Genomic DNA, 15731 nt, shown 5'->3' on the forward strand with positions numbered 1-15731 from the left:
TGGTAGATAAATAAGCAAGAAATTAAGACATATTTTTCGTGTGCAGGCAGAGAGGATTAATTTAATTTAGCGCAATGTTTAATATAGACAAAGGGTCAGTTCCTGTGCTTTACTGCATTGTAAAGTAGACACTTTATTAAAATGGTTATATTAATATAATCCCTGGTATTTATTTGTCTTTGCTTTGGCTGTGTATTTTTTAGGGTTGTTTAAGCCATGGGTGTCCAGTCTTATGGCTTACAGAATCTAAAGTTTAAGTTGTGTTCTTTTTTTTAATTCAGCTTGTCGTCTTTAATCGTGAATTGAATTGTTCATGCTTGACCCAGTATTCAGAAACAGAAAATTTAAACTAGAGAAATTGGCGATAAAGAAAAGTTCAAGTGGAATCCAGATGTGATCGTGGATTGTAGTATATAGGTTGTTAGCTATAACAACGGACAAATTAACATTTTATTTTACTTTTCATTTTGCAGTTGAAGAGAATGGATTGTGGGAACAGGGTCTATCTTACGAATGCCGAACTCTGCTTTTTAAGGCCATTCACAACTTGCTGGAAAGGTAATTGCTAGAATATCCTACAGTGAAACTTGTTATGCCAATTTCTGACACATTAATTACAATTTTTAACCCAATTTTGGTTTCAGAACTGCCTAAGTTAAGTATAAACACATCTATGATATACATTTTTTTCTTGGATAAAACTTACAGTGGTGACTGTAACATTTTATGCAAATTGAGCTAGGGTGGTGGTCAAGGGATGACTGGTATATGGAAGTTTGTGATCAACATTAGGTATTTCTGTAAATCTTAGTCATTTATTTGACTTTTCTCATTGAATAATTGAGATTACTTGTAATACAACTGCACAATAGAATGGATGCAGAGGAAGTCGTCTTCATACACCTGCCCCAGCAATGGTTCTTAACCAGCTGCATTAGAATGCCAGATAAATGTAGGGATTGTTAACACCCAAATTCTCTTGGATGTTCTTGCAATTGCTCTTTTCTACCAACTAATGGGATTCAGTAGAGAATAGTCCTTGCTTCACGGTTTAACATTTGTTTAGATTTCATAATCAATTGCTTTAATCATCTTGTAATTTTTCTGTAGCTATTTATTTCATTTATTAGATGTATTGTGAAACATTTAGTGAGATTTATGAGATTTAATTCCCAATTATTTAGTATGATTTAGAATGCCAGTTAATTATTTTATAGCATGGTTGCATTTAATTATTTTATAGCATGGTTTTCAAATAAATAAAATTGTATGGTCAAGCATTACGCCGGACAGAGTGGCCAATAAATAACAAGACAATGACAAAATCTTCAAATTCCGAAGATTTTAGGATGCTTCTGAAACACTGTTATCTTAAATGATTTTATTACTCTCCTTTGAAATCAATACCATTCGACCGTCTTTTGTATGAAATTCATTTCTAAATTCACTAACTTAAACCAATGTTTTCCTTAATCATTTTGACATGATTTATCTTATATATTACAATGAAATTGCATCTTATAAGACCAGAAAGTCGCCGGTTTCTCTTTTTTCCCCCGTCATCACTTTTGATAGAATCTGCTAAGTGACTCTTCGCTGAATTGCAGTGCGTATAGACATTTCTGAATTTGACCAGCTCGTTGGAATAATTCTAATGCGTGATTGGCTAATTAAAGGGTGTATTATGTACCATGCAAGTCCTGAACAATGTTAGTAATCAAAAAACAATTGCAGATTTTAAAAGGTTTGACCCTGAAAAAAGTGCTCTTTTATGTGCATTCCTTGAAGTATCACACTATGGAACTGCTTAATAGATTAGTTTTCAAATTGCTCTCTGGAATTAAAGGCGTGGTCTTCAGAAAACTGAGAAGTTGTTATATTCAGTCCAAAATTCCATCCGTTAATCACAGGAAAATAATATTCTGAATTATTGATCCATATTTAAAAATGGTAATAGAATCTTCTAAATATAGAAAACAATCATAGTTCAGCAACTTGAAAACATTATTAAAAAAAACTATTTTTATAGAAGGACGAAATATGAGAACTATTGAAAATCATAAACAGTGAACACACTATGTATTTTTGACCATGTATAGAGTGAAAAACAGATGAATGTTTTTGGAGAAGACCTTCACTGAAATCTTCTTCCATTACTGGAAGTTGCTCTGCCAGGAATCTGGTGAAGATTGCTGATCTCCATTGTTGTGCTTGCTTCAATACATTGCTCACTGCTCAAGTGTGGAGATTCTGCCTGTGAGGTCTGGTGTGGGACAGAATGAGGAAAAGTGTGACTGCTCAGCACTGATGTTGGTCTGGTCAGTGCTGGTCATTACTGAGGACAAGCAGCAACTCTCCAAATGCTGACGGACTACCCATGTTCTTAAGGGCTGAGAGAATAAATTACAGGAAAATGAAGAGGGAATGGGACTGATTAGGAGGTGGCATGTATCTGATAAGCAAATGTCTGCCTCCTGAATTGTAATGGTTTTCCTAATCACCTGTTCTTGGAGGTGATGGAAACTGTTGACTTCCCCCTTTGTTTGGCTGTACAGCTCTCTCCAACCCACAGATGTCTCTATTAAAGAACTCGATGGCCTGAGACCACCGTTCAGCTAATTAACACAGTGAAACCTCTGGGCTCAGGAGAGGTTGTAGCCAAACGGGAAGAGATGATGGCAACTTCCATTGTACCCAACAGGTAAAGGGTGAGACCATTGGATCCAGGCGGTCAACACATGGAGATGCTGCAATTAGTTCCCCAACACTGCCCCACACTCGCATTACTGGATAGAATGTTGACTCAAATCCCATAGCTTGAGGCTGAGCACCCATGCTGCTTGCCCATCAGCATCTACATATCAAACTGCGAGGTACTCTTTGCTCCAGGATTACCAATGGATGGCAGAGATTCATGCCACGTTCCTGGTACAGGGGCACGCAGCAGGGAGAGGGCTGAGATTGCATTAGGTGCCTGGCACAGGAATATGCAGCCGGAGCAAATGTTTCTGAAAAATACTTGGGAGGTGGGGGGGTCTTACCTAGGGTGTTCTGATTGGAAGATCGAATTGACACTTTGTGGGGTAGTGTTGTGCTGTGTCCCAGTGTAATAGCCTGCCTCCATAATTAGACAAACACTTTGTTGGTATATTGTCCATGTCTTTACAGATGCTGTCTGAAGTGGTATTGTGGAGGACACAGTACAGATAGGCTCATTATTCCCCTTCCCCAGAAGATCAATTTTATCTTCCTCCCCATCAAGGGAAACTTTACTCAAGGTTCCAGTATCTGTTGTCTCTCGTGTCATCGCATTTATCTTGCCCATTTGTGGTTAAGCGATGATAAACTAATTACAGGAAGGAAGGGAGCAAAATCAAACAACTGAACCTGTGCTCTAAAACAAAATGATGCTGAGACCCACTATTGTGGTCTTTAGTAACTTGGCTGACATCAAGTTCATCTTACATTTATTGGTACAGTGAGATTTGAGTTACCCTACAGCCATACGAATAAAAAGAACACAATACTCGATAGAATTTACCATAAACATCCTCACACAGCGGAATCAACATTTTCCACTGTGAGGGAAGGCAATAAAGTTCAGTCAGCTTCCTCTTTCCTCTTTGTTCACCCTTGGTCGGGGCCTTTGAGCCCTCCGCAGTTGCCGCTACGGCGGCCCGATGTTCGGGCCCTCTCACCGGGATGATTGGAACTCCGGCATAAGAACAGAAGAACACACTCGCGGCTTGGAGTTTCCGAATCGGCCGCTTCCTACCAGAGACCGCGGCCTCCGGGTCCACAGGCCGAGCTGGACGGAGCTCCAACACTGGTGACCCTCGGCAAAGGATCCCAGGACTCCACGATGTTAAAGTCAGCACCGCCCACGGTCAGATGCTACCCAAACAGCTCCACGGTGTTAATCAGCAGGCCCAACACTCCGGAGCTGCAACAGGTGATCCCCGGTAAGGCATCGTCCCGCTCCACGATGGAATTCAGCGCTGCGCCCGCTGCTGTAGCTCTGGCCGGTCTCTGGCAGGAAAGGCCGCACCGATCCAGTTGGTAGGCCGCGAGGGGGGGGGCGAAGATGCGACTCGAACAAAAGACGCATCTACGACCACGTAGTCACTGTGGAACGGTTTCCCCCTTCCCCTTCCCCCTCCCCCCCCCCCCACAAGTTTGTTAGTTGACTTTTCATACTTGGTTGTGCTATAAATGTAAGACGTAAATTTAGAAATAATTACATTTTGAATTTTTCCCACTTTTTATTTGTTCTACCCACTCCATCCATTTTCACTACAAATCAGGACATACCAACCCCAGTAAAAGAATGTCGTTCATGAAAGCAAATGTGATTTAACAAATTGTCGGAAAGAGTTGTCAGAAAGTGGAGTACTTGTGCTGGATTAGATTTTTTGATTCCAAATATAGAAATGTATTATTCATATCCATGATTCCTATTTTTTTACTGCACAATTAACAGAATCAACCTGGCAATTTTAAGAGGAAAGAGTAGTTTGAATACATCAACATATATTTCTGATATAAAAAATATGCAAATATTATTGTTAGTTTAATTTTCCAACTACTGGTGTACAAGCACTACTCATCATCGAACTCTTAAGTTTTAGTTTTAATTGTATGTTCATGAAACTGCTCTATTTTAGTTTTTCGGCTTGCTTGACTTATCGTATGACAGTGACCATTGAATCAGGATGTGGGTAGTCCAATAATTTTTAGTAAATTAACTATTGTAATACATGCTGTTGTAATTGAATCCCTAATTTGGGGGTTTGACCACTCCAGAATATATTTTGCAAGTTTGTCACATTAACAACTATTTTTACGATGCCCTCCATAATGTTTGGGACAAAGACCCGACATTTATTTATTTGCCTCTATACTCCACAATTTGAGATTTGTAATAGATACTATACCAAGTGTTCCCCCAATGTGCGGTTGTGGGGGGGGAGGCAGCATGCAGCATCACACACTAACTACCCCCCCCCCCCCTCCCGCATTCACGCTAATGGAGGGGAGGAGGGGGGAGAGAGAGAGAGAGGGGGGGAGTGAGAGAGGGGGGGGGAGGGGGGGGGAGAGGGAGGGGGGGGGAGGGGGGGGGGAGAGGGGGGGGGGGGGGGGAGGGGGGGGGGGGAGGGGGGGGGGGGAGAGGAGGGGAGGGGGGGGGGGGGGGGGGGGGGGGGGGGGGGGGGGGAGGGGGAGGAGGGGGGGGGGGGGGGGGGGGGGGAGAGAGAGTGCCTTTTTACTTCAACCCAAACCCAAACAACCATTTGCAGGCAGTGCTTTTTTACCTCTAACCATATTTTCATTTTCAAACCAAATTAAGGGTACTCACAGTGCTGTAGACATTTGTCAGTGTCATTCAAAGCTCTGATTGAGGCACATCTCTTGCAGAGACTGATTGAGGCACACCACTTGCAGAGAATGATTGAGGCGCACCACTTCCTGGTTTTATAGTCTCTCCTCCTCCCTCCAGCAGGGGCAGCAGAGAGAATGGGGAATGTTGTAAGAACATTAATATCTCTGTCAATTTTCATCGACGGGAAAAATCCTCGGCACACATGCGGCAGAGGGGGGCTTTGAGCGAGGTGGCCAAAAATGATGGCCGTAGGTGCCGGCGTACTCTTGGAAACCGCAGCACAGAAAGCCAAAACCGGTCAAGAACAGAGTTTTAGTAATATATAGATAATCATATGTGGTTAAAGTGCTCATTGTCAGATTTTATTAAATGGTATTTTTATACATTTTCGTTTCACCATGTAGAAATTACAGCTGTGTTTATACATAGTCCCCCATTTCAGGGCACCATAATGTTTGGGACACATGGCTTCAAAGGCGTTTGTAATTGCTCGGAGGTACACAAAAATGCTGGAGAAACTCAGCGGGTGCAGCAGCATCTATGGAGCGAAGGAGATAGGCAACGTTTCGGGGCGAAACCCATCTTCAGACTGATAGGGGGTGGCGGGGAGTAGGGAGGAAAAAGGGAGGAGGAGCCCGAGGGCTGGGGGATGGGAGGAGACAGCTCGAGGGCTAAAGAAGGGGAGGAGACATCAAGGGGTAACAAAATTGGGAGAATTCAATGTTCATGCCCGGATGCAGGCTCCCCAAGCGGAATATAAGGTGCTGTTCCTCCAATTTCCGGTGTTGCTCACTCTGGCAATGGAGGAGACCCAGGACAGAGCGGTCGGATTGGGAATGGGATGGGGAGTTGAAGTGCTGAGCCACCGGGAGGTCAGGTAGGTTCTTGCGGACCGAGCGGAGGTGTTCGGCGAAACGATCGCCCAACCTCCGCTTAGCCTCACCGATGTAGATCAGCTGACATCTAGAGCAGTGGATGCAGTAGATGAGGTTGGAGGAGATACAGGTGAACCTCTGTCGCACCTGGAACGACTGCTTGGTCCTTGAATGGAGTCGAGGGGGGAGGTAAAGGGACAGGTGTTGCATTTCTTGCGGTTGCAACAGAAAATGCCCGGGGAGGGGGTGGTACGGGAGGGAAGGGAAGAATTGATAAGGGAGTTGCGGAGGGAGCGGTCTTTGCGGAAGGCAGACATTTGGGGAGATGGGAAGATGTGGCGAGTGGTGGGGTCACATTGGAGGTGGCGAAAATGACGTAGGATTATCTTGTATGTAACGGCTGGTGGGGTGAAAGGTGGGGACTAGGGGGACTCTGCCCTTGTTGCGAGTGCGGGGATGGGGAGAGAGAGCAGTGTTGCGGGGTATGGAAGAGACCCTGGTGCAAGCCTCATCTATGGTGGAGGAGGGGAATCCCTGTTCCCTGAAGAATGTGGACATTTCAGATGTCCTGGTGTGGAACGCCTCATCCTGGGAGCAGATGCGGCGTAGGCGGAGGAATTGGGAGTAAGGGATGGAGTCCTTACAGGAGGCAGGGTGGGAAGAAATGTAGTCCAGATAGCCATGGGAGTTAGTGGGTTTGTAGTGGATGTCGGTCAGGAGTCTATCACCTGCGATGGACATAGTGAGGTCAAGGAATGGTAGGGTGTGTTTAATTGCCTCCTTAATGCAGGCATAAGAAAGCTCTCAGCACCTAGTCTTTCCTCCAGTCTTTCCATCGCCGTTGGAAACTTTTATTGCTGTTTATCAACATGAGGACCAAAGTTGTGCCAATGAAAGTCAAATAAGTCATCATGAGACTGAGAAACAAGAATAATTGTTAGAGACATCAGCCAAAGCTTAGGCTTACCAAAATCAACTGTTTGGAACATCACAGCTAATGACAGAAGAATTTTCTCTATAATAAAGAAAAATACCCAAACAATTGTCCGACAGATCAGAAACACTCTTCAGTAGTCAGGTGTGGATTTGTCAATGACCACTGTCCACATAAGACTTCATGAACAGAAATACAGAGGCTACACTGCAAGATGCAAACCACTGGTTAGCCGCAAAAATAGGATGGCCAGGTTATAGTTTGCCAAGAAGTACTTAAAAGAGTAACTAAAGTTCTGGAAAAATATCTTGTGGACAGTTGAGACCGAAGATTAACTTATATCAGAGTAATGGCAAGAGCAAAGTATGGAGGAGAGAAGGAACTGCCCAAGATCCAAAACATACCACCTCATCTATGAAACACGGTGGTGGGTGTAACATGGTCTGGACATTTTTAGCTGCTGAAGATATTGGCTCACTTATCTTCATTAATGATACAACATCTGATGGAAGTAGCATAATAATTTCTGAAGTGTCCAGACACATCCTATCTGTTCAAGTTCAAACAAATGCCTCAAACTCATCGGCCGGCAGTTCATTCTACAGCAAGACAATGATCCCAAACATATTGCTAAAGCAACAAAGGAGTTTTTCATAGCTATAAAATTGTCAATTCTTGAGTCTCGAAGTCAATCACCAGATCTGAACCCAGTTGAGCATGACCTTTAAATGCTGAAGAGAAAACTGAAGCATAAGCATGTTAAAGATGGCTGCAATACAGGCCTGGCAGAGCATCACCAGAGAAGACACCGAAGAACTGGTGATGTCCATGAATCAAGGGTGGAAATTTCTGATGGACACACACACGCATGCACGCTTTGGAGGCTTCAGCCGTGGGCCCTGTGGACGGTAACACCGGGAACACCTGTTTAAGAAGGAACTGCAGTTGCTGGAAAAATCGAAGGTAGATAAAAATGCTGGAGAAACTCGGCCAATGAGGCAGCATCTATGGAGCGTCTGAGAAAGGGTCTCGACCCGAAACGTCACCTATTCTTTCGCTCCATGGATGCTGCCTCACCCGTTGAGTTTCTCCACCATTTTTGTCTACCTTCGGGAGCTGACCTGGTTGGTGACCGACTCCGAACTCCAGCAACAGCAGCTTCGTCCGCCCTGAATCGTGGGGCTTCATTCGTCCCGTTTGCGGCGCCTTACATCGCCCGGCTCAGCTTAAAACCGGCCGCGGGATCTTCCATCGCCCGGCGGGGGCTTCAACATCGGGAGCCTCGACCGCCTCGACGCAGCAATTTGACCGCGGGATGGTGGAAGATCCCGCGCCAGATTTTAAGCCGCGCCGGGCCGGGCCGGACAATGAAAGGCCCTGCGATTCTTTGCTCCTTCAGGTCGTCTCCCTCCTCCAATCACCGCGCTCTATCCTAAGTCCCACCCCTCTACTTCCGCCTCTGACCGACACTTCCCTCCTCCAATCATCACGCTGAATCATCAGGTCCCGCCCCCACCTCCATTGTCTGCTGACCGACGTCTCTCTCGTCCAATTAGCGCCCTCGATTATCAGTCCCACCCCCACTGTTTAGCGGAAAGCTGAGATTTTTAATAGATTTTTTTTTCCACCGAATTTCAAAATCCGGATTACAAAACATGGGGGGGATTGTCCCCCACTTCTCAAAACATGGAGGAGGACGTGTGTCCTCCCCCCCCCCCCCCCCCGAGATTTCCGCCCATGCCATGAATCGCAGACTTCAAGCAGTCGTTGCATGCAAAGTATAGGCAACAAAATTCTAAACATGACTACTTTCATTTACATGGCATTGCTGTGTCCCAAACATTATGGTTCCCTGAAATGGGGGGACTATGTATGAACACTTCTGTAATTTCTTCATGGTGAAACCAAAATCAAAATTTATTTATTAATATCTATTATTTATTAAAATGTATTTAATAAAATCTGACAATGTGCACTTTAACCACATGTGGTTTTTTCTATTATGAAACTCAAATTGTGGAGTACAGAGGCAAATAAATAAATGATGGGTCTTTGTCCCAAACATTATGGAGGGCATTGTGCATCCCTGAAGAAAGGCTGTCGGGAAACTTTTACACAAAGGAGAAAAAGTAATTTGTACTATGTGTGTATGATCCAGAACATTCAACTTTAATACCTGAGGAATATGTGCTGACATCTAAGCAAGTGAAATTGTTCAAAATTCTTCTTTCCACCCCTATCACCAATCATGCATGGTTAATATCAATTGTACTCTTTTTGCCAGCATTTTATTTTCTCCTCTGCATCACACCTGCTTCTATGATAAATGCAATTATTTTTTGTTTCGTCAAATTTGCACTCATCTTCTTTAATAATCATTGATAATTATCTGCAGTTTTTCACTTGTCTATTTATAATTCGAACAATCACAGTGAAATTCCGTAATTACCGCCTGCTTATTCCTCCTGTAGTTTCCATGTTGATCGAACACTAACTGTGAGACGGTTTATTTGATTATACAGTGAATCTTGCTTTATACAATATGGACAGTAAGCGGGCAGAATTAGATATCCCTGTCGCCCCATTAATGAATAACTTTCCAGTTGCCATATATAAAAATGGCAATATGGCATGAGAGTTACTGACATACAGGATTCTATTGAAGCAAAAGTTGTTCTGTCAAATATAAGCACTATGGACTTCTACTGTGGTCTGATCCCCTGTAGAACTAAGACAAATGATACAGCTCCCCCCCCCCCCCCCACTTCCCATTCCTCCCCCTCCCCCACCCCCTCAACATAGTGCTAAAGTTGTTTGGTGAATCACTTATTTGCCTTGCTGGCTTGAAACTAGATTTTTTTTTAAAGGAACCCTGTACGGTAAACAAATTGCAGACACTGATTTGAAGGCCAGCAGATTAATATCAAACCTGAACTAAGATTGCTTTGATAGCTGAAGCAACAACTTTGAAGTTATTGCAAAATAACTGCTGCTTTTTCCTCTGCTTTAAGTAATATATCATTTGTATTGTTCCAGTGAGTAGTCCAAGTTCAAAAATTGTTTATATTGTGAATTTAGCATCTATTAATTTGATGTTATTTTCATTCATTCAGAGTTCATTCATTCATGAGCATTCTGTAGTCTGAAATAATGGCCTGAAACAATTTAATCCCATATCAGAACTTTTTTGGTTTCTCTATTTGTGGCACAGAATGCTTTGCCCCAGTGGTGTATTTTTTTTTTCACTGCCATTTTCGGAAAACTGCTGAACTATCTTTATATTCCCTTTATTAGCACCATGGTAACCGTAGAAAATCATTCTGCATTTATCAGCAGGTGCTCATTTTGAAGAAGTTTTTGGTCTTGTAGCAACAAATGGTGCTAAAAAAAACTAAACTGGTATTAGCTTTCTTCCACAGTATGGCTGAGAAATCTAACTGCTAAATGATACAAATGGACTCTGACATAGTGTCCCATTCCACCCAAACAAATTTGCTATTACAGTGGTGTTCTGTGAAATATAAATATATTTGATTTGAAAGCAGCTTGTACCTTCCATGCTTAAAACATATTTGGAGATTTTGTCATATCAAAAAGCAAGAGTAACTAACTTAATGCAGCTGATGGTAAGTTTCTGGTAAGTTTTGTTTCTGTGCCGTATGACTCAATGACTTTACAGAGGGAGAAGGACACAAATGGGGCTAGCTTAGATCGGGCATTTTGATTTGCCTGAATGAGTTGGGACAAAAGGCCTATTTCTTGCTGTATGACCCTTTCTATGACTAAATTACAGGTCAATTTCTGATCAACAGTAAAACTTTGAATTTCCACAACCTCCTGGCATTTGCTGTAAGGTGCATAATTGAACCTTTGAAATACCCGCATCATTGTCATTGCTACAATTGTAAATGTCAGGATAGGGAAATGGCAGGCGTGGTTCTCCACGACAGATGGTAAAAGTATTTCAAGGAATCTGCTCGTCAGCTCAGAACTGGTCACTTGAAAGTATGTTTAAAAAAATTCCTAATAAAATATTTTTGGTTTCAATTTTTCTTCTGCGAGTTGGTTAAGTTTTGTTTTAGGCATAGTTGAGTTTTTGCTTTCTGGTAAAGTTGGCATTTTGTACTAGGATCCTTCTCCAAACATGATCATAATTTCTAGTTTGTATTTTATTCCAGAAAATCATTTAAAATCATTTTGACCAATTGAAGTGCTTTTAAGCTATCTCACTGTTCAGTTCAATGGTCTTTGACCTTGTACCTTTTCTTTCTGATAGGTGTTTGTTAAATAGAAACTTTGTGCGGATTGGAAAATGGTTTGTAAAACCATATGAAAAGGATGAGAAACCAGTGAACAAAAGGTAAATATGGTCATTGTAGAAGTTTCTATTTTTGTGCACCTCCTGTGGAGTCTTGATGTTTGAAAATGTAATTGATATGTTTTAATTTGCTTGACTGTTGCTGAAATTGTAATAGTTAACAATGCTGGTTTGGGGAGTTGAAGTCATTTGTTAGTTTCTGGAACTTAGGTTTGTTGCTTGAGGTTAGCTCTCATTGGTGTGATTAAAACTGTGGGGCATGTCAATCTTGAGCTTGACCTTTGTTGTAAACATTTAGAAACTTTTGCTAATAAGGTTTAAACTACACAAAGTGCTGAAGGAATTCAGTATGTCAGGCAGCATCTGTGTAGGGAATGCATAGGCGATGTTAGGTCGGGGCCCTTCTCCAGTCTGAAGAAGTTTTCTGCCCTGAAACATTGCCTATCTATTCTCTTCACAGAAAATGCCTGACCTGCTGAGTTTATATCGCACTTTATGTTTTGCTTACGATTCCAGCATCTACAGTTCCTTGTGTCCCCAAGCCTTAAACTGTGTAAGTTGTGTAATACTCCATAATTTGTGACTTGTCTTTTGAAATGACGGAATGGATGCAGTTTCTAATATTAGGATATGCACAGTGGCATGAGCGTTCTTTTGGTTCCTAATGTTGCCACTTCAGCTTTATGACCTGTGGGTCTACTCTTGCACTCTTCTCCCTAAATAAGAACTCTTGGAATTTAGCTGGCCAATCTCTTGGTTTCATATTCAAGAATTCCGATTCACATTACGACTTCTTTGTGCATTTCACCTGGGACAATTAAAATTAACATTGTTCAATGGACTCAAGACAAACCACGCTAAAAATGGCTAGCAGCAAGACTGCTTTTGTGCAAATGAATAGAATTCATGTTTCAGGATGAAGGCAATCGTCAGAAATTGAAATAATCTGTGTTTGATTTCTCCATTGTTGAGGAAAGCATATTGCTAATATCAAATGCAGTACACTATATTAGTACAAGTGAATCGCTGCTTAAATTGGAAGGAGGTTATTGGGTTTCTTAATGCTTTGAAGAGGTAAAAGAGCATGTTGCATTTTCTATGATTTGCATGGGAAAATGTCCTGGGAGGGGACTGGGTATTGAATCATGCTGTATAATTATTAATTTATGAATGCTGAGAAAGAAGAGGGAAATATGTGTAGGAAGGAGCTGCAGATGCTGATTTAAACTGAAGATAGACATAAAATGCTGAAGAAACTCAGTGGGACAGGCAGCATCCCTGGAGAGATGGGATGGGTGATGTGTTAGGTCGAGACCCTTCTTAAGATGTATCGGCTTTGGTATCTTGTTGGAGGTGGAGGCTGGTGAGGTGGAACAGGACATAGTAGGACACAGGATTTTGGTAAGCTTAAGGTTTGGCTGATGTCTCTTAACAGTTTTATTCTTGTTTCTCAGTCACATAATGGCTTATTTGACTTTCATTGGCACAACTTTGGTCCACATGTTGATAAACAGCAATAACATTTTCCAAAGGTGATGAAAAGACTAGAGGAAAGACTAGGTGTTGAGAACTCTCTTATACCTGCATTAAGGAGGCAATTAAACACACCTGAGTAATTACAAACGCCTGTGAAGCCATGTGTCCCAATCATTATGGTGCCCAGAAATGGGGGGACTAGGCATAAACACAGCTATAATTTCTACATGGTGAAACCAAAATGTATAAAAATACCCTTTAATAAAATCTGACAATGTGCACTTTAACCACATGTGAATTTTTCTATTACAAATCTCAAATTGTGGCGTACAGAGGCAAATAAATAAATGACGGGCCTTTGTCCCAAACATTATGGAGGGCACTGTACATCCACTCCAGACTGATGATCTTGAATCAATAACTCCACTTATCAGCTTGCAACACCATTCTTTGCAACAGTTTTCCTTGATCTCTTCTCTATCACATTGTTTTTGTTCTCTGAAACTTTCCGCTTCTCTGCAATTTGAAACTTCCTTGTGTTCATGGTTTTGACGTAGCAATGTCAATCTGAAACATTATTTCTAATTTTTTCATTTTGGTTTACCTGCATTTTCAGTATGTTTTTTGATTAGTTTATAAGATTGACCCCAGTTGTGTCCCATTAATCTTTTCAAATTTGCTGATATTTAAACTTGAATACATTGATGAAGTACTTAGATTGCAGCTTTTTGAGTAACTGATGCAATACATTTATCTTTGTTTGTTGATTAAGCCCCTCATATTTTATGGATGCTGTAAGCCAACTTTCTTGGGTTTCTCAGCAGTGTTTATTTAATGTGAACCAATGTTAGATGAAGGGATATGAAATGGTTAGTCAAGTATGATGCCAAGGCACAGTAATCAAGGAAACAAATTATTTCATTATGGCTAGGTGGTTATTATGGTCTGCTAATTTCTTTCCATTGTGGGCACAACGGGTGTAAGACTGTTGTGAATTTGTTTAGATGTACAAAACAAAGTTGCAACTATTCATGGTTGTGTCTTAGGGATAGCATTAATTAAGGAAACCTATTCCGTTTTGTTTATAACTGAAATAGCCGCTGTTCACTTTGGCCACATTGCTTAGCAGATTAATAAGGTTTATGGCTGAACTGCTTTAAGAAAACTTGCAATCGCAATAAACAGATGTTGATTCACCACAAAAGACACAAACTGCTGGAGTAATAGCTTTTTTTTTGGAATAGAAAGTGTGCTCCATACAATCTTAATGGCTGATTTTTTATAATACAAGTTGATTATCAACAATGCTGCTGGCAAAATAATTCGACACAATCTCCAAAATTAGCTGATGGGATATTATTCTAGAAGCTATCTGCAACTCCAAAGAGGTGTCTGAATAGACTCTGAGCTAATGGGTGATGCGGTATGTGGGTGGGGGAGAGATATTGTATATCTTTGGTATTTAAGTATTGGATATACTTTTTTAACAAAACTGTTATGATGTAGTAGGGTGGTGTGAGACAGTTGGAATGGGTTTTATTCTGAAAATAATATTAAATATATAATAGAAACACATTTCATAATAGTTCAATTTTTTTTAAACGGAAACTCCCAAAAACTGATGTGTGTGTTCAAATATACTGAAATGTGACCCTTTTAGGATAGCTTGCTCTCTGTGAATATAAAACCTGTTTATTCTTCCTGGATATCTCCAACACACGCCCACAATTTTAGGAAGTTTATATTATCAATCACACCAATTGATGCCAATGAAATTACCATGATGGTTTATATCAAAAAAACATTGAAATGTTTAGTACTATAAACAGATAAGATTGTTAAGGGCTTGGACGCGCTAGAGGCAGGAAACACGTTCCCGATGTTGGGGGAGTGCCGAATCAGGGGCCACAGTTTAAGAATAATGAGTAAGCCATTTAGAACGGAGACGAGGAAACACTTTTTCTCACAGAGAGTGGTGAGTCTGTGGAATTCTCTGCCTCAGAGGGCGATGGAGGCAGGTTCTCTGGATACTTTCAAGAGAGAGCTAGATAGAGCTCTTAAAAATAGCGGAGTCAGGGGAGATGGGGAGAAGGCAGGAACGGGGTACTGATTGGGGATGATCAGCCATGATCACATTGAATGGCAGTGCTGGCTCGAAGGGCCAAATGGCCTACTCCTGCACCTATTGTCTATTGTTTATTAATTAAGCAACATTCATGAAAAGATAAAACAGTCAACGTGGTTTTTTTTTGGACACAGTTTAATAATTTGTGTTTGTCACTCATTCTCGAGTAAGATCATGACATCTACTCTCTAGTGTTACGATGTGCTTCCTCATATCAAGAGTCAAGATTGGCATATGTCCTGAAACAGAACTATGACATTTTTACTTGCAGCAGCACAAGAGATGTAAAAACATAGCACTAATCATAATAAACAACAAAAAATAAGTTAAATATATATAAAAAAAAAAAAACAAATAATAGCGTAAAGGAAAATAAAATCGCCCAACACTATGTAGTTCAGAGTTTAGTTGGAGGTTGTAGTGTTTAATAGCCTAATGGTTGTTAGGAAGAAGCTTCTCCTGAACCTGGATGTTACAGTTTTTGGGCTCGTCTTCCCGATGGCAGGAGCGAAATGAGAGCATGGCTAGGGTGGTGTGGGACTCTGATGATGCTAGCTGCCTCAATTACCGTAGATCCCTTTGATGGTGGGGAGGTAAGTACCTGTCGATGGCAGTGTTCACCACTT

At 41.5% G+C, this 15731-nt stretch overlaps 1 protein-coding gene across 2 annotated transcripts in view; it reads left to right on the forward strand.

Annotated features, from left to right (window-relative positions):
- Positions 1-15731, forward strand: part of med13a (mediator complex subunit 13a) — a 156549-nt gene that overhangs the window by 49038 nt on the left and 91780 nt on the right. For both annotated transcript variants that reach the window (XM_055657698.1, XM_055657699.1), the window contains exons 3-4: positions 474-558; positions 11463-11546. In XM_055657698.1, the coding sequence (XP_055513673.1) occupies positions 474-558; positions 11463-11546 (169 nt within the window). The remainder of the gene's footprint in view (positions 1-473; positions 559-11462; positions 11547-15731) is intronic.

This window comes from Leucoraja erinacea, chromosome 28 (genome assembly GCF_028641065.1).
Source record: "Leucoraja erinacea ecotype New England chromosome 28, Leri_hhj_1, whole genome shotgun sequence".
Taxonomy (NCBI): Eukaryota; Metazoa; Chordata; class Chondrichthyes; order Rajiformes; family Rajidae; genus Leucoraja; species Leucoraja erinaceus.